We start from the raw sequence: 20,418 nt of genomic DNA, 5'->3' as shown, positions 1-20,418 counted from the left end.
TTAAGCAGGGCTTTACATTTCTTAAATTATTTTTTTTTCAAGAATAGAAACATCTTGACATTTTAATCCATCCAATTCTCTGTTAAAAAGGCTTGTTGTGTTGGGTTAGCCTTTAATCAGTGGAAATTGTGCTTGGTTAGTACTCAGATTGTCTACTCTTCCTACATCTTAAATGACTATCAAGTTTAGTGAAACTTGGCATCTGAATTACTTATTTTAATATTTGTCTAGTATAAAGCAAATAATACTTTTAGGTAAGATAAGAAAAGGAAACTTAAAGTATATGAAACTAGTTAAACTGGACTGCTTGGTAAAGGTAGAAAGAATAAAACAAATACTGTGGAAAAGCAAACAAAAGTTTTACTGAAGGTTTCTGCATAAGAAAGAAATCTGTGATGCTACAAGTGTGTACTACTTTTGGGTTACTCACTATGTAACTGTGTATTTGAGCAGAGCCAAAATGGTGAGTTGTAAATAAGTGTAGCACATACTGTAAATAGAACTTCAGTGTTTGGTTTTCGTATGATTGCTATGGCAGTCTGATTGTAAATGCAGTGTATTTTCATGAAATAAATTGTATTACTGATCCTCTACATCACGACAATCATGCCTTCTTAATTCATATACGCAGCCCAGCCAAACTTACCCTGCTCCAAATCTTGCTTTCTGCTCTCCGGGTGCTTCAAAGGCTGCCAATAAATTGTGCTTTAATGTGCTTCACTCTTCGTTAAGCTTGCATGGCTGTTTTAATAGCTGTCTTCATCCATAATCACTTTGCTTTGCTGGTGGTACCAATGGAAGTGCAGATGAATACTCAGGCAACCAAGGTCAGTCTTCATAGTAGCTCTGCAAGCTTTCAGAGAACGTGGCTGTTTCAACTTTTTGAAGAAATATGTTAATGCACTTTTTACAAGCCTAATTTTTAATGTCCTATGAATGGGAAATTACTAAATACATGGCAAGCAATGTAAAACATTTTTAATTTATTGAAATTTAACTTTTAATTAAGTAGAATCAAAATTAACTTTTATCTTTTTTCTACCCTCTGCTTTGTCTTGGCCCTGTCCATTTGTACTGGAGTACCATTTCTGCATGTTAGTCAGTAGGTCAAGAACAGTTCCTACCCAGAAGAGGTTACCTCAGGTGAAATAAATATATGAAAAAACAATAATAAAAAACTATGAAAGGAACCTTAAAGCATTGTAGCTTATTTTTATAACATTTTGAGAGGATCGCTCTCAAAGTGAGATTTTGGGGTACTTTTAAGCATCTGCAACCTATGGAAAAGTAATGGATATGTGCATACAGATATCCCACTTCAATTATCTTAATTAGGCTATTGTTTTGCTGACTCAGACCTTTTAAACGAATGTTTCTGCTTTTGTAGAAGTGTGGGATGCTTATCCAATCATTTTTTTCTCTGCTAAGGTTAGAAGTCATATTCTTGGCTGAGAGTATTATCCAAATAATTAAACTATCTGCCCTCTTGGAGAATTGGACTTATGAGCTTATAACCTTTAGGTGAGAAGATACAGGTTTGGCATAATAAAGATGAAAACATGTCTACACATGAAAGTGAGGATTGTCTGCATAGAGGGACGCGGTGGCGCTGCGGGTTAAACCGCTGAGCTGTCAATCGGAAGGTCGGCGGTTCGAAACCGCGCGGCGGGGTGAGCTCCCGTTGCTCGTCCCAGCTCCTGCACACCAAGCAGTTCGAAAACATGCAAATGTGAGTAGATTAATTGGTACCGCTTCGGCGGGAAGGTAACGGCGTTCCGTGAGTCATGCTGGCCACATGACCCGGAAGTGTCCTATGGACAACGCCGGCTCCAAGGCTTTGAAACGGAGATGAGCACCGCCCCCTAGAGTCAGACACGACTGGACTTTACGTCAAGGGAAACCTTTACCTCTACCTTTACTAGGCATCAAGATGGAATATAATTTCAGTGACTCCAGTAATTTTTTTATGCTTGGTCAGTTATCTGTGTAATGATTGCCATGCGAAACGTTACGATGTACAATGCACATTGAAACGGTGAACATGACAATCTGTGATTTAATAAAACACAAGTTACCATTTATTTACAGTATAGTAATAAAATCTAATTAATCATGTTAGTGTAGTCACAGGGCAAATACTCATTTTTACTTTCCAGAGATATTCTGAAAGTAATAATGTTCTTCAAGCAATACCTTTTAAATACTATCTGTTACATACATAGTTATAGCCTCTTTTATTATCTCAAGGCTCAAGTATAGAATTTTGAGCTCTTCCCACTTCAGTAATCCAAAATTTAGATGTTTAGGGAAGTCTAAAGATTGCTTAAGTCTCAGGATACATCTGTGTTTCGGCATAGCTTAAATAATTGTAATTAATTTAATAATTATAATTTTACTGTTTTATCTTGGAGTTATCAGCAGATGCACTTAATGCTTTATTCACTATGTAGGTGAACATTATTTGATACTGTTTCTGAAGGTTATATTCAAACTTCAATTTTTTTGTGTGGGAGAGGAAGTAGTTAGAAAGCTATGCATATTATAATTATATTCTCTTTTTGCTGAATCCTCCTATACTTAAATTGTTGTTTTTTTTTTGTCCTTTCTTCCGTTACACTTTCTTTGTAGGCAAATTTACATGACATTCTACTTTTATAAAAGTTTCAATGTATGGTGTTGAGATACAACTATGTACAGGAAGTTACTCAAATCCCAGGCATCCACAGTCACTGCCATTACTTCTGACAGTGGTTCATATGAATCTGGTAGTTTTCCAGTAAAATAGTTTGTATCTATGTTCTCTTGGTTATGTAGTTAGAATTAACTGGGTATTAAATATTCTGAAGTTTAGGTTATGATTAAATATTATTATAAATGAAGTTAATTTGAATGTTATCATGAAAGTACAGTAAATAACAGTTGTAATATACATTGTAAATAATTTATATGTATAGAGTTGGAAAAGTAATCTTGTTTAAATCCTCCTGTAATTTAGAATCTAAACTAGATTAACCATACTTTATTCAATTCAGATTGAGATCTAGTTAATCTAAATCAGAAGCAAAGCTTCATAACAGATGAGGAGAAATATATACAGTAAATCTGTAAGAAGACTAGTTCTATTGCCATAATAATAAATTATAATTATTTATACCATTATTTTGATAATCTTGTTTTTTGTTAGAACACGATCAAAGCAGAGAGAGAGAGAACTTGCATGATTTTTAAAAAGTAACCTTGGGGGAGCTGGGGGTGGCGGCATCTGACAGGAAGCTCTGGCATGGCCTGATCCATGAAGTCATGAAGAGTCGGAAGCGACTGAACGAATAAACAACAACAAAAAATTGCAGAATTAGATGAATGGTAGCCTATTAGTAAAATGATTAATGTTTCTTTTTTGTTTTCTCCTACTCTTACATATTTATCATCTAAATGTATAGCATACTATCATATATTTGTAATCATTCTTTAGCTATGTATGTCCTCCACTTTTCTTCAGGCTTTCTAACTGCAAATCCCACTCTCCTGTGTGGTATTTTAATGGCACAATACAGCTGCATATAAACTGCTAAACCAGCTCAGCCTGAGGTCTTTCGGATTTGCTCAGATTAACTCCCAATATTCTCAAAGGAATATTTATACATTTTCAACTTACACATTTTTCCTATAAATGATAAATACGTCTAGTATTATGTGTGTGTCTCTGTGTGCACTGTTCAAAAAAGTCAAAAACTTGTGTGAGTTTCTGTTAATTTTCCCATGTTATTTCACTGATAGATGCCACCAGCAGGGAAGGATATCATGTTCAGTGGTTCCCAGAATTATGTTCTCACAACAATACAGAAGAGCCTGAAAAATTCAATGGTATAACATACGTAAGTTAAGTTTTGTTATCACAAACTATAACAAGATATGATCCTATATTTTGTATGGAGGAGTGTAAATGATCCTTTAGAATCCCGCTATGTTGTCCCATACAGTTCCAGTACAGATTCATTCTATTCTTCAATGCATTCATTTTGTCCTTCATAATGAGAAGCTATTGTGACTTCAGCTCCTTGAATAATTCCACATGTATTTGGCTGCAGTCCCCATACGGTGGATATGGCCATTAGCCATATTGGGTGTGCATTATGTGACTTGAATCTTTTGAAGTGGCCTACACTGAGGAAGGCTAGTTGATCTACTTTGTTCATTACAATGAAGAGCCAGATTTTTAATTAATCCTTTTGGCCGGTCAGTAGCTGCAGCTGGTAGGGCAGTCATACTGTAGATGCCAACAGCATTAGGCTTTCTGGGGTTTATTTTGTTAGGGATAACTGAATTTTTTTTTAAAAAAAGCACCTGTTAAAACTGGCATGAATTATGTTTCCATTTTTCTGGGGTTTGCTGAAGAAAGGTTGTAGTATGCTTTGAGGGAAACAAAAAGAAGTGCAAGAATTATGTTGCCTGTTCATCCAACTCCAGATTGCTAGCACTGAAAGTCATATACTTGTAATTTTGTACATGTAATTATATATAAGGCATCATAAAGAGAAGTATTGATTCAATGTGGTTCTTACCGATTATGGTTATTTCAAGAAGCTGAGGCTGGAAGACTGTTGTTTCATCCTGTAGCTTTTGTTTGTGGTGTAGATTTTATAGGAATAGGTAAAGCAAGCTATATTCGGTCCATATAACTGATGCAGATTTTTGTATATTATTTTCTTATGTAACTTTTACAATTTGTTTAAATTTATTTAAACCAGTTAGAAAATCCTCACTCATTGTAGTTGGAAACTTTTCCTGATTTGTACAATGTTATATATAACTCCAATATTGGGGATAGCTTTGACAGTGTGGTCAGTGAGCTAGAGCCAGACATCCTGAAGAGTGAGGTTGAATGGGCCTTAAGAAGCATTGCTAATAACAAGGCAACAGGACACGATGGCATCCCAGCTGAACTGTTCAAAATCTTGCAAGATGATGCTGTCAAGGTAATACGTGCTATATGCCAGCAAATTTGGAAAACACAAGAATGGCCATCAGATTGGAAAAAATCAACTTACATCCCCATACCAAAAAAGGGAAACACTAAAGAATGTTCAAACTATCGAACAGTGGCACTCATTTCACATGCCAGTAAGGTAATGCTCAAGATCCTGCAAGGTAGACTTCAGCAATTCATGGAGCGAGAATTGCCAGATGTGCCAGCTGGGTTTAGAAAAGGCAGAGGAACTAGGGACCAAATTGCCAATATCCGCTGGATAATGGAACAAGCCAGGGAGTTTCAGAAAAACATCTATTTCTGTTTTATTGACTATTCTAAAGCCTTTGACTGTGTGGACCATAACAAATTGTGGCAAGTTCTTAGTGGTATGGGGATACCAAGTCATCTTGTATGCCTCCTGAGAAATCTGTATAACGACCAAGTAGCAACAGTAAGAACAGACCACGGAACAAAGGACTGGTTTAAGATTGGGAAAGGAGTAGGGCAGGGCTGTATACTCTCACCCTACCTATTCAACCTGTACGCAGAACACATCATGCGACATGCTGGGCTTGAGGAATCCAAGGCTGGAGTTAAAATTGCTGGAAGAAACATTAACAATCTCAGATATGCAGATGATACCACTTTGATGGCTGAAAGCGAAGAGGAACTGAGGAGCCTTAGGATGAAGGTGAAAGAAGAAAGTGCAAAAGCTGGCTTGCAGCTAAACCTCAAAAAAACCAAGATTATGGCAACCAGCGTGATTGATAACTGGCAAATAGAGGGAGAAAATGTAGAAGCAGTGAAAGACTTTGTATTTCTAGGTGCAAAGATTACTGCAGATGCTGACTGCAGTCAGGAAATCAGAAGACGCTTAATCCTTGGGAGAAGAGCAATGACAAATCTCGATAAAATAGTTAAGAGCAGAGGCATCACGCTGACAACAAAGGTCCGCATAGTTAAAGCAATGGTGTTCCCCATAGTAACATATGGCTGCGAGAGCTGGACCATAAGGAAGGCTGAGAGAAGGAAGATCGATGCTTTTGAACTGTGGTGTTGGAGGAAAATTCTGAGAGTGCCTTGGACTGCAAGAAGATCAAATCAGTCCATCCTCCAGGAAATAAAGCCAGACTGCTCACTTGAGGGAATGATATTAAAGGCAAAACTGAAATACGTTGGCCACATAATGAGAAGACAGGACACCCAGGAGAAGATGCTGATGCTAGGGAGAGTGGAAGGCAAAAGGAAGAGGGACCGACCAAGGGCAAGATGGATAGATGATATTCTAGAGGTGATGGATTCGTCCCTGGGGGAGCTGGGGGTGTTGACGACCGACAGGAAGCTCTGGCATGGGCTGGTCCATGAAGTCACGAAGAGTTGGAAGCAACTAAATGAATAAACAACATATATAACTCTCCATAAAATAGAATTTTGTATTCAATTCTCAAGTATGCTTTTTAAAAATCACCTGTTGTCTTCATACTCTTTAATGCATTAAATTTATCCAAATATAATGGGTAGACATTTATTTGTGCAAGTGTTTGGGTGGAGAATTACTGCCCATCCATGCTATAGTGAAATCCATATTGATGAACCCTACCATTGTGGTTCCATTATAATCTGTGGCACATTTTTTTTTCCTTTTCAACTTTGCCCTATTTTGAAATTTTCTCTAGATAAGTCATCTAATGATTGGGCTGAATATGTTGCCTTGAGCCCTACCTATTTCATCCCCTATTGGAAAGGGCATGAAAACACTATAATCAATTTTTGAGGCACTTTTGAGGCTTAAATCTATTCAATTTAATAGAAAAGAATTGAAAGCAATATTTAACTATATAAATTTATTAGAATATGTGCATATTTTATAAGCTGTCTTGTTTTCTGAATAAAAATCTCTTTTTGCATTAATTGCTTAGGAAAATATTAAATGTAAATCTAATAAGATAATAAAAAGATTTATCTCTCTCCATAGGAAAACTATATAATTCTTCAGAACCTGTCCTTTTCATGCAAATATAAAGTTACAGTTCAGCCAGTAAGATCCAAAAATCGGTTGAAATCTGAAAGCATTTTCTTTATGACTCCACCTTGTTCTGATCTTAAAGGGAAAAAACACAAGCATGTTAGCTGCCTGGCTGACGGAGGTAAGATTCAAAACAATTACAATGAAATAAAATGCTTGAATAGCTAAATATTCAAACACCAGTCTCTAATATGGATTGCTTCCATCATGATATGAAGATTTTTGAAGTGCAGTGTATGAAACAAAACTATATTAATGGTAGCTAAAATAAATAATATATTGGTGACAAGTTCATTTGAGAATAAGCATTCCATCCTCACCATATAATAACAAAGTTTATATGACACTTTGTTGTAGGCTCCCTTAATGCATATCTTTTTAAAGTTGAACTTAAGTGTGATAGAGATGCTAACTTCTCCCTTGTTTGGTGGTGGTGTTTGTTTTACAGATCCTGTTATCTCAAAAGTATTGGCAAAACCAGAGAATCTTTCTGCTTCTTTCATTGTTCAGGACATTAATATTACAGGCCATTTTTCCTGGAAAATATCAAAAGCAAATCTTCACCAACCAATGACAGGGTTTCAAGTCACTTGGGCAGAAGTCACAACAGAAAGCAGGCAAAACAGCTTACCAAACAGCATTATCTCCCAGTCACAAATATTGCCAGTAGTAAGTGTGTACGTCTTCAGTGTGGGGTAAGAGGGACGAATCAAGGAAGAAGCTTAGTGTGAACAATGACACTGAATGCCATGAATATAATTCTTCTTTTACTTCAAATTATGTTTCTGTTTCCTTTTAGGATCACTATATGTTGACAGTACCCAACCTAAGACCATCAACTCTTTACCGTTTAGAGGTTCAAGTGTTAACCACAAGTGGTGAGGGACCAGCTACAATAAAATCATTTCGAACACCCAATTTGCTGATGTCTCCACACAGTGAGTGTTGACATGTTACAAAAACATATTCTGATGCATGCATTGGCATCTCTCTCTTATATAGAATATAATACATTCTAAGTATTTTTAGACATGTTCTTCTCCATCTGACCTAACAGCCTGAGAATAGTCTTTGATTTATTTAGGGGAAGAGATGCTTAAGAATCCATCTGAAATTGGCAGTCAGATTGGTCTGAAACTGCTTCTTAGCTTAAATTTTGGCTCAACTTTGATTTACCTTATTTACTGTCTTTCTCATTAATGAATGTCACCCAAGTTTAAATTGTAATATTTACAGCAAAGGGAAAGCTGGTAAAATCATCAAGAATAGCTTTTGTCAACAGGTGCAGTCCAAATCTATACTTTCTTTCATACCCAGCCTCCTTATAGTTCTATAGAGTTACATTGAATGTTTATCCTTTGCACTCAAGAATCTCATAAACTTCCACCCTGGAATGTTTCTAGAATTCTGTATGTTACTAAACATTAGTCTTAGGACTTTTCTAAGGTATAGTGTGGGCCTAGTTTCAAGCTCTCTGGCATCTTCAAGTAAGTTTTGGACAAGGGAAACAGCAACTCTGAGAGGACAGCTGTAAGTACTCCAATTTTGTCATGAAAGATCAGACAACATCATACAACTGACAGCCTCTCCAGAGCATCAGACAGGAGTCTTCTGTAGTCCTGTTTGGAATTTCCAGGAGCTGAAGATTTTTCATGCAAACTTTTTTTCTGTCACTCAGCTATAGCCCTTTCTCTTTGACGTACTGGCAAATATTGGAATCCAATAGAGTGACTGCATGATATCACAGGATGCATCACAGATTCTGACTTTGCATGCACTCTGAAATAAAGTGATTTATTCTCCCATATTTAAAAAAAGATTGCTTCGTTGAGGCCCATTTTCTATTTAAAGACAATATAGTTTTCATCACTTGGGAAATTTAATATAGGAAAGTATTGAAACTAGTATGAAATCAATTCATAATTATTATAACTATACATGTGATTTATTAGGCATCTAAATCCTATTCATAATACTAGTAAGATATGTCTAATTTTCCAAGTTAAATAATTGTTTCAACTTGCTAAAAGTTACCTCCTTTTGAGATACAGTTAATATCTTGGAGTATAATACTCAGGTGAGGACACATGTTTGTTTCACTTGAGATATAGGCCAAATAGGAATAAAACTGTTTCCTGTTTTAAAATCCTACTACCGGAATTTGTTTTACTCCTTAGTGGCCCAGTGTGTTCACCTAACTTCCTACAACAAGCAGAGACCATCACTTAGAACTGTTTTTCTAGTTGGAGAGCCTGTGTGGCATAGTGGTTCAGGTGTTTGACTAGGACCAAGGAGACCAAGGATTCAGTCTGCTGTTAAGCATGGAAGCTCCCTGGGTTACTTGGAACTCTTTCTTAGCTCAGTGTTGGTTTGGGGAAGTGTAGAAGAGGGAGTGCTGTGTATATCACCTGTGTACAGCTCTTAAATGAAAAGTGGTATATAAATTAAACGGCTACTGTGAGTCCTTGGTCCTATGTATACATAAACATGCATTTATATCTGCAGAATGATTTGTTGTGACTGTGAGGCAGATAGACAGGTTGGGTTGGGTTGGGTTGGGTTAGTAGTTTCCTGGTTCAGTGTTACAGAAGTGCTAAGAAATACATCATACGCTGTACTAGTTATGTGGAGGAACATACAAATGGATACAAATATACAATAGTGATATAATTTGTTCATATTTTAATCCATGTTATTAATAGTCAGGTAAATTATTTCCTTATTATTTCTAATAGGCATGCTAAAGACAAAGACATCTAAGGTGGGGAATTGTGTTTTGCCAGATAAGAACATGGAGAGGTTTAGGATAATGGCAAGCAGTTTTGGAAGGTATATTCACAATCAGAAAATCTGAGTTTCTATAGCATATGGATGGCCATCTGAGGGGAAGAAAGAAAGGAAGATGGGCTTCACGTCACTGATGATCAAGGTTACTTGGGATGTACAAGTAGAACTTGCTGTCAAAGCTTCTGCATATTTAGATAAGGGTAGCAGAAGAAAGAGCAGCAAGTTTGGTATGGACACGTCTGTCCAACAAACTCAAAATTGTACTCTCTCTCAAGACCTCGCCAAATCAAACAAAAACATCTTGCTTCTTTAAGCCACCTGTTCGTTACATCCTAGTCCAACCTGATTGGTCAAGGCCATCCAGAAGATAACCTATTGTTGGGTCTTGTGGCAGAACTGGGATGGGGTTGTGCTCCTTGATCTCTCAGCAACTTTTAATACCATTGATCACAGTAATCTTCTGGACCAGCTGCAAGATTTGGAAATGGGAGCACCATTTTGCAGTGGTTCTCCTCCTTTCTTTGTGACCAGTTTCAATTGGTTTGTATGGGAGTAAGGCATATTGTCTACAGCCCCTGACTTGTGGGGTGCCTCAGGGGTCAACACTCTCACTCCTTCTGTTTAATATCTGTATGAAACTGCTTGGTGAGATCACCTATTTGTTCAGGGTCAGGTAACATCAGTAAGCTAATGATACACAATTGTACATCTTGATTCTGGGCTGACGAAGTAGTGGTGCTCAGATCTGCCCCAGAGGGGCAGATTCATGCTTAATCCTGACAAGTCTGAGTGGCTGTAGATATTTGGCTCCCTGGTTCCAGGGACCTTCCATCTTTATTACTGGATAGGTTACTGTTTTCATTCAAGACTGGTGTGCAATTTCGGGATAATTTTGTATTTACAGTTCTTTCTCAAAGAGCAGGTGGAAGCTGTGGCTGAGAGAGCTTTTGCACAATACATTTACCCTTTCCTAGACTGGGAGGCTCTTCAGACAGTCACTCACACCCAAGCCACTTCACGAATAGATTACTTTAATGCATTCTACATAGACTTGCTCTTGAAGACCACTCAGAAGCTACAGCTGGTCCAGAATGTAGCAATGCAAGCAGTGATGACCTTATGCCCATGTGACCCCACTACTCTGCGAGCTGTACTTATTACCAGTTGGCTTCCAGGTGCAATTCAAGGTGCTGGTTATCACCTATGAAGTCGTTCATAGCATAGAACCTGGTTATTTGCAACAATACATACATTGTGTATCCCATCCAACAGGAACACCTTTCTCCAGCTATTTCTGCCCATCTGGTGAGATTGTGCAGAATGGGTGTGCTTTGGATCCCTTGACTCAAGCAGTGTCATCTAGCAGGACCCAGGAAGCATTCCTTCCCTGTCATGGTGCCTGTCCTCTGGAATGATATCCCCAGAGAACCAGATGACTATAACCCTGATATATTCAGGAAGCTATTAAAGACCTAGTTTTTCTCCCAGCTTTAGGGCAGGGTGAAGGTTGAGGCCCTGATGAATGAGCTTTTTTCTCATTATATGTTGGCTTTGAGCTACTCATGATCTCTTTTGAGTTTTACCATTTTTTTTTTTGTATTTTTAACTGTAAACCACCCAGAATTGTTGGGAGCAAAATTATGGGGCAGCCCATAAATTGTATGTATGTATGTATGTATGTAAATAAATAAATTCATATCAAGAGTGAATCTTGAAGAATTAATCGTATGTGAAATGGATTCCTGTTCAGTCAGAAATCAGTGCTCTAATTGTACCAGTGTCCTGGTTTCTTCAGTCACTCTGAGAATCTTGACTCAGATTTACAGGGAATAGGCAAAGAACACCAAGTAGCTCACAGTTTGGAGTTTTCTTGGGCTGGAGTAAAACAAAAGATTTAATTGATTTGCTTCTGAAGTGAATAGAAGTCACAGGATTACAGATTGAATTTGTGTTGGTCAGAAGAATAACAAAGCTGTGCTGTTGAGGGACAAACTTGCAGGAATTTAAGGATTGCCAGCAACTAATTATGAATTAGGGTTATGGTATTTTTTTTCTTTTTTAGGACCTCATCTGAAGCAGCACCATCCACGTCACTACAAACCACCACCTGAAAAATACTAAGTTGCCCTGAATTATTAACCAGCTGGAAAACAATGCAAACTGAGTTCTTGAAAGAAAACCAGAAAAATGCATTTTTATTGAATTACAGAATGAGCTATTGTTTTAGTGAATGTTTACCATGTATGAATTGTGTATAAATCTGTATGAAATGGACTGAAGCATGTTTGTACTAATTCCAGGATACAGTATATAATGCAAGGATCAGCTATGTTCACATAATCAGAGCATTCAGCATCTATGAAAATGTAAAAAAATATATAATTATAGCAATTATCTATTACTGTAGCATATGCTACGTGACACCTGTTTTATCACTCTCCATTAATATCTTTACATAGCTTTTTAAACAGATTTAAACCATCCATTTAAACCCAAGTTATCTGTGGCTGATACATGAAAAACAAAACATTACAATAATCCCTGTCTATTTCATGATATATAGCCACATGGCCTAATAATACCTGTTTGGTAACTGGGCAGAATTTCAATATTCTCATGTGGCTCTCAGAAATCCCATCAAATGGAGAAAGATTCCTGTCCATTTGAGGAAGATACATTATCTTGTTTCCAAAAAGTAAACACATTAACTTTTGAGGGTTTCATTAAGTGGAGGTTTTTTTTCCCCCAAGTTATGAACAAAAATGGTGAAACTGTTCTTTTTTTTTTCCCCAGGAGCTTTTCACACTGGAAACTGAAACCAGATGGAGTAGTTAAAGTAACATTATACTAATTGAAATGTAATAAAGTCTGCCTCATGGCTATATGCTATTCAGTATCATCAAATATATCACAAAATGGATGAATTAAAGCCAAGGTTGCAGTTAAGTCCTTTGATACTAGACTTTTGCTTTAGTAATAGTTTATCATATGAGGTCTAGGCCCTTTCACACATGGAAGCTGCAGGGTGTTCCCATGACATTTTGGAGCATAGGAAGCCAAAACAGTTTTCCAGCACGTCGTCTGGACTTCGGGGGTAAGTGATTTCCCATTACCAGGAATTCTTACCTTATGCTAGCTCCTGGGATTTCCCATTCCTATCAGTTACTGTTACATCTTGCCACCATCTTGGTATCCCACAGTCACACTAAGAAGTAGCTTTGCTGCAAATAATGGCTTATTATAGGTTTGTTGTTGTTTTTTGTCCCTGGAAATAGAAATTCTGAATGAGGGAGGAATGTCAGGGTTTTTTTAATACTCCCATGAGATGGCAGGAAGGAACACTGGTTGGCAACATGGGAGGAGCGGTTGATACTGCAAAGTTGTGACAGAAAGCAGGAGGAGCTGAGTATTCTTACAGTTACTGTTTCCAGTGCTTGATAACCAATAAAGATATTCTCTGCATCCAACAATACATACATTGTGTATCCCATCCAACAGGAACTTGTTTTTCATTTCGGTGTAGGAACATCTTTGGGCAAATAGAAGAATGTTTATCTGCTTGCTCAGGAAAACAATCCCCATACAGGGAGGAGATTGCAGGGCATATGGTGACCAAGTTCACAAGAACAGAATTATTTTATTAAATATTAAAATATTGATGGCATCAATTGAATTAAGCTAAATCTGGAAACTTCCAGCATCTCTATTTTAAACAAATCTTTACTGAATTATACAATAAACTATAGGGAACTTCATGGTCACACTTTACTAACTAAATAATTTCCACATGTTTTAAACAATACAGTTCTAGATCACACTTCAGGTTTAAACTTTTTTTTTCTCTTGTCCATTAGAAAAAAAATTGTATCTGGATACTCTGTATTTTTACAAGGATATTAACTCTACATTACATGCTTTGATTTATATCATGTTTAAGGAAAAACAATGCTGTTCACAGCGGCTTGAGTAGAAACTTACGGGGTAGTGACACTTTTGTGCATATGTTTAATCAATCAGAATACATTTGATTACCATTTGATGTTCATGAAGAAGATTAAGAATATCCTGCTTTCTTAAAGGAAAAAAAGAGGCCAAAAATATTTTTAGAAAGCAAAGACAACATTGTCCTTGAATTATTTCAGAGCATTTATGGTTCTTGCAAGCGTCTGTTCCACAGCTTGTATATGCAGATATGATTACAGAGGATTTGCACATGCTCGTTACTTGCTACGGTGTCTGTAAAGACTTGCATGCATAAAATGTGCTTAAGATTCTATGTAACTGTAACAGAATGGTTTCCATGCATTTCATTAATGGAAACAAACAATGAAAAGACATTTTAAAAAAGGTTAAAATTATCAAGAGGTTGAGGTGGTCTCTGTGTATTCACTTTTCATTTAATGTTTCTGGTTTTCTAACTTCAAGAAAAGTAAAAGATTTAGTCCAAATGAGACCAGTTTGAGTCCAGGTGTACCCAGTATGTTTTATAAGTTAGTTCAGTGTTTCCAATGACTGCTTAAAGAGCAAAAATTGCCAAATGCTACCAACACAGTACTGTTAAGTACAGTCTGTTTCTTCACTCAGTTGAAAACAATTGTATCTTGAGAAATCCAGTTATATATGTGCGATGGATATACATGGGAAAAAGCTATTAATTGGTTTCTGTTAAGTAGATTTTAAATATTGAAATCACTGAGATTTATCAAAATATATTAGTGTTCCTTTATGCAGGAATGTGATTTAATTACAAATTAGCTGTCTTAAAAAAAATGTAGAAATGGGAGTTAGTAACTTCCTTCTATTTCCTCTTTTTTAAACAAAGGGCATATAAAAGCAGTTGTGATTATTTATTTTAGATGGCATTATTTTTCTTTTATTTGTCCTAGTTTTGTTAAATATTCTTAAATCAATGATTAATACCTGTGGACATACAACTATAAATGTCATACACAGTTGTACATTGTAGTCCAGAAATATGCTTTTAAATGGTTGCAGGCTTTTTTAAAACCTCAAACTTTAATTTTTTAAAAAAGGAAATTGATGCCTCCAAATGTTGCTGGATCTATAGGTTTTGCATGCCAAAAATCATAATTCAGTTAGAGGCATGAAGTGTGTGACTGTTTTCCGCTATTGAATATAATGGTAGGGTACAATTTAAAAAAATAATTAACAGATAATCTATATGTAAAAAACACTTTCCCTTTTATGTAATTATTGTAGTGTATGTAGTGTGAAGAAAACAGAGCTACATATTTGCTAACTGAACTGGCTGTAGAAATTATGTTTTTATAACAGTCATTTAAAAGTCAGTATTTATTTATGTATGTAATACAAAAGGATTGTGTGTGTGTTATGTTAGAGACAATGTTTCTTGTAAAAAAACATTTTGTAAAATTAATTGTAAATAGTCTGCTCTGTCCATCATATTCATGTTTAGATTTTGTACATAAGTTTAATTAATAAACTATCCTATAGAAATGTAGACTCATATTTAAATCTTTAACCTGATCCCTAATTACTTGCACTACCATTTGCCTGAAGAGTTCAGCATTATTTTGGGAAAACATTTATGAAGCTTCCTTTACATGTTTGTGAAATTATATTCTACATAAGTGCTCCTCTGGGGGAGGAGATGGGCAGTGAGAAATTTTATTATTCCTTTCCTTTCCTTTCCTTTCCTTTTCCTTTCCTTTCCTTTCCTTTCCTTTCCTTTCCTTTCTCCTTTCCTTTCCTTCAGAATCCAAAGATAGACTAGCCTGTAGTTGGTGTAATTAGTTTCCTTTCATTGGCTGAATAAGATATATACACATACATGGTATAGAAATAGGCGAATAGCTGTTTATGCTGAAAGGACTTAGGATTTGTTGGTGTTCTACATGCACATATCTCCCCACTCTCCAGGAATTTAGCATTGCTGTTGCCTGGGTGTAATCTTCAGCTAACAGGAAATTACTTCTGAGTAGAACCATATAGAATTGCTTTACAAGTTTTATAAGAAAAAACTTCAAAACCCTTTGCACTTGTCTCTCTGAAATTAAGTGGTTTTGATCATCTCAGTAGCATCTGTTGTGCCTAAGAATTGTATCCCATGCTGAAGTGGAAAAAACAAAATATCCATTCAATTTTTTTCCCATGGTGTTCAAGGCAACTTGGACTGTTTTATGTTCTACTGAATTAAGCCTTAATGGAACATTGCAATGAGTAAATATAATAAATGTGAATCTTCAGAATAGAAGATTATGTTTGAATAAATATATTCATTTATATATAATTTGTAGGTGTTTTTATACATTTGTCTGTTGAGCAGAGTTTCCAGTACTATGTTCTGAGGTTTCCAGAGTAGCTTACTACAGGTAGTCCTCACTTAACGACCACAGTTGGGACCAGAATTTTGGTTGTTAAGCAAAGCAGTCATTAAGCAAATTTGACCCAATTTTATGACCTTTCTTGCAGCAGTCATTAAGAGAATCACCATGGGCATTAAGCAAACCATGTAGTTGTTAAGTGAATCATGCAGTTCCCTGTTGATTTTGCTTACTAGAAGCTGGCCAAGGAGGTCAAAAATGACAGTCACATGACCATGGGATGCTGCGACAGTCATAAATGTGAACTGGTTGCCAAGTGCCCAAATCGCAATCATATGGCTGTGGGAATGCTGCAATGGTCATAAATGCAAGGACCGGTCTTAAATCAGGTTTTTCAGCACCATTGTAAGTCCAGACTGTCACTAAACGAATGGCTTTTAAGTGAGGACTACCTGTAATGATTTCTTCAGTAAAAGAACATAAAGGGTCTACAGATTTGCCTAAAAGAAAGCTTGCCTGTCTCACTGAGCTTTCATATTGATAAGTCATAAGGAAGTTTTGTGTGTTCCTTTTATGAACCTTGTTTCATAAATGGCAAAAGTGATGCCTAGTAAGAGCTTGCCCTCAGTGTAGTGTAGGCCAAGGGTACATTCTTGAATAATCTTTGGCATGTGCACAAGTGATTTGGCTAATACATCAATGTGTCCTGAAAATGACAAGTTGGTTCTGTCTGATCACTTTACATGCAGATCAGATTTATTTGTATACAGTAGATTCAGCAGGCTATCACAAAACAGCTGCCTCCAGACTCACATGTAATTAACACATTAGCATTAGTTTATCTCAGATCCAGATTATATGTATAAAGCAAACTAAAACTTCTGGTTCTTCGTGTGTCAGTGCTACAGCTTTGTTCTGACTTGTTTATCACCTTATGTCAACTCTGAAATCCTTCTGAACTTTTGGAAGCACAACTGGAGATTTATAGAGCTTGTTATTTCTGCAGTTTTATGAACACCTACTTCATGGATTTCTTTTTACAGTCATATCGATTAAAAAGTTAAAAGAGATAACCGTTCCTTGTTGAGTAACCTTGACTAAGGTTATTTAGATACCTCTGCAACAGTAAATTCCTTATGGATTACTGATGGCAATATAAATTGTTTAATCATTTGGCAAACACTGTAAAAAATACATTTAAAAAAATGTATTTGCGATTCCCACTGTCCCTGCATTTCTGCATATCTTCCTGGGAAAAACATGTGGTATAAATTGACATATATAAATAAGTTTACATACAGCAATTACCCAACAGTGCCAAGTGTTAGTGAATAGTTTGTTACTGTCAGTTTTCAATCTATTTTAGGCCATTGCTTAACATATGTTAATCTGAAGTTAGAATGACTTATTTCACATATACCCAAAATGTCCAGTTTTGCATATAACCATGAGAGCTGTTCTACAGTAGATACTGTCATTGATAAGTTTGTAAATATTATACATACTGTTATTGGGTTACATGATCTAGATTGTAGGATTCATTTCTGGAGTATAAGCAAATGTGAACGAATAGGCAGAGATCTAGAAAGAGCTATTTAAGCTCTCTGTGTCTGGTTAACATTCTGTAACACAAAGCTGACATTACTTTAAATCTTTGAATGTTTATCCCACAGGAACCACAAATGTGCATTCAATCATTTTGTACTTTTTGTTGAAGGGATGCGGGAAGGTGGGCATGTGCTTTGCATGAATAACTTGCATTTTGTTTTCCTATAAAGAAAAAAAAATCAGAATTTGGGATAATAATTATGCTGAAAACACCAAGGTAACTGAGCAACAACAAATGTGCATTGCTGATCTTCAAATCTGTGAAAAAGACAGAGGAGGTAATTCCATTTGGTTTCCTTTCCTTGGGAACTTTCTCTTTTAGCCATCCAAGAGAAGGCTTCAGTTTAAAAGCAAATTTCTATCCCTGAAATGACTACAGCACATTAAAAAAAAGTTATGGTTATTTGCAATCTTTCTTGGATTATTTTGGCCGGTATGTTTTTGATTGTTCATAAAGAATGCTTACAATATTTACCTATTATTTTCTATAACAGCTTAAGTTAATGGATATACAGACAGGCAGTTAGATAGATATAAAATTTCACCCACCAAGCTACCATATTTGTTTTGTATATGCATATGAGTTTATATATACATACACAAACACACATACTCTGTATATGAGTTCTGATTACAAAATTAAATCTTCACAAAGAAATAAATGTTTAGTTAATCCATTTGGCATTAAATAGTCAAAACCTCATGTGAAAAATATGCTAAAATGCCATGGCTAATTTAGTTAGACAACTAAAATAATACAGAAGTCAAAACAACTGCCTTTGCATAAGGATCATGGTTTCTTTGCTACCAGAATCCTGCAGAATATACGCTGAATTAGTATTTGTTCTTATTTTAGTTTGTAGGGCAACAAATACAGGTGGCATTTGATAATTTTAAAGAATCAGAAAGCATACTGGTATAAATCATGCTTGCTGCAATTAAATTTTAGGTTTGTCTTTTCCAGGATCCAAAAGACTATAAAGAAAATTATTCCAATAATCTGCTGGTGACATAGTGAGAACTAATAGCTGTGTGGGACTTTGGCCAGCTATCTTCTTATTGGCTTTGGTGATGGAGATACTATGAGAATCATTAGTCATTGCTCTAAGGACATTTTTACCTGCTTCAGCTAATGGGCTTTTGACTTTCTTTATTCAGACCATTTTACCCCATTTTTATTCTGAAACATAAAGCATAGAAAGCCATTTGTAAATCATTGATGTACCTCTATAACAAGTAAAAACTTAACAGCATAAGCAAACACCTCCACAGCATGCAATCAATAAATGAAGTTAAATCACAGCATGAGAAATACCTTCTTTTGATGGTGAACCCCAGATAAAAAGAAAGATGACATAAGCTTCAGGCAAGACGAAAAGCTTCTCTCATACATTATCAACAACCACATATATTATGGCAATGGCAAAGGCATGCTGCTGAGCGTAAAGGACAATATACATAAAAAGATACAAGCTTTCAAATAGTAAAATTTGAAATTTCAAGGAATTTAGGGTTTTTATGATGATAACGATATCTTGAATTGCATTCAGAAATGAATTAGTAGCTGATAGAAGAAAATCATGGCTAGTAAAATGTTAGGGAATTTTAACCTGACTTCCTTCAGTGAGGAATCTGGAGTGGCAAAGGTGTCCATGAGTCCCCCATTGGGGGGAGATGGGCAGTGATATAAATTTAAATAATAAATAAATAAATGATTACCATGACAAACATGGACCTGACCCTAATGACTGAGTGCTTGACACACAGAAATCACACACTAGATCTGGGTTTTGTCTTGGGGCAAACACACTGTGATCAGAAAGTGGAGGACATTGACCTCTGTCCCTTGTCATGGACAGAATACTCTCTGATTGCTGTAGAGTTTTGCAGTGTGACCCCCCCACACACACTGGGTTTTCAGAGAGTTCTTGGGAAGTTTTATGAAGATTTGGCAGACTCTTTGGCTATAACTCAATCACCCAGTGGAATAAAGGGACATCCAGGTCACCAGATCCTCTGCAGCTCCCTGGTTCACTGATTGGCTCAGAGAGATGAAGCAGCAATGGAGATGGCCAGAGTGCTGCTGGAGAAAGATCAAGTCTGCCCTGACACTGGTATGAGCTTACATTTGAGCCTGCATAGTGGCATTTTGAGTGGAAAAATGGTATTTTGCCACACTTATTTTTTAAGGTGACTTGAACTATTTTCAGGAACGATGCTTGCCAAGATTATATGAAAGGCCACTGTGAAGAATTTTCACAGCACTGATAAAAAAAAGTGCTCAAATTCAAGAGGATCTGGACTCCAGGTGGACAGTGCTAATGGAGATGACTGGAGCCTTGACTTGTGAATTGATCTGGGATCATTTTGAGTTTGTAACTCTTAAGGAAACAGATGAACTCAGTTTTGCCATTTTCCAGTTGGGTCCCTGACCCACATAGTTGGTTAAGGCTTCCCATGAGGTATCAGGTGATTAGATAAGAGCAATAATCAATGGTTCATTGATTGAAAGGGGATTTGCATAATCTCTAAAGGAGACCATGGTGTGCCTCTTGCTCAAGAAGTCATTAATTGATCCAACTGTTTTGGACAACTTTATAACTTTCTTAGGAAATGTGGAAAAAATTGTTGGTCCTGAAAATGCAGAGATTCCTTGAAGATGTGGATTATTTGGATCCTTGACAGTCAGGTTTCAGGCTGGAATATGGCCAGCAAACTTCATT

General features: G+C 36.3%; 1 protein-coding gene across 1 annotated transcript in view; it reads left to right on the top strand.

Moving 5' to 3' along the window:
* Window positions 1-12,062, top strand: part of ANOS1 (anosmin 1) — a 128,949-nt gene extending 116,887 nt beyond the window's left edge. The window contains exons 10-14 of the mRNA XM_063305075.1: window positions 3,778-3,875; window positions 6,945-7,116; window positions 7,444-7,664; window positions 7,795-7,933; window positions 11,845-12,062. Of these exons, the coding sequence (XP_063161145.1) occupies window positions 3,778-3,875; window positions 6,945-7,116; window positions 7,444-7,664; window positions 7,795-7,933; window positions 11,845-11,903 (689 nt within the window). The 3' untranslated portion in view covers window positions 11,904-12,062. The remainder of the gene's footprint in view (window positions 1-3,777; window positions 3,876-6,944; window positions 7,117-7,443; window positions 7,665-7,794; window positions 7,934-11,844) is intronic.
* Window positions 12,063-20,418: the final 8,356 nt, after the last annotated feature.

The sequence above is a fragment of the Candoia aspera genome, chromosome 5 (genome assembly GCF_035149785.1).
Source record: "Candoia aspera isolate rCanAsp1 chromosome 5, rCanAsp1.hap2, whole genome shotgun sequence".
Lineage (NCBI taxonomy): Eukaryota > Metazoa > Chordata > Lepidosauria > Squamata > Boidae > Candoia > Candoia aspera.
Note: the sequence above shows the minus strand (reverse complement) of the source record. Positions and strands in the feature narration are given on the sequence as shown.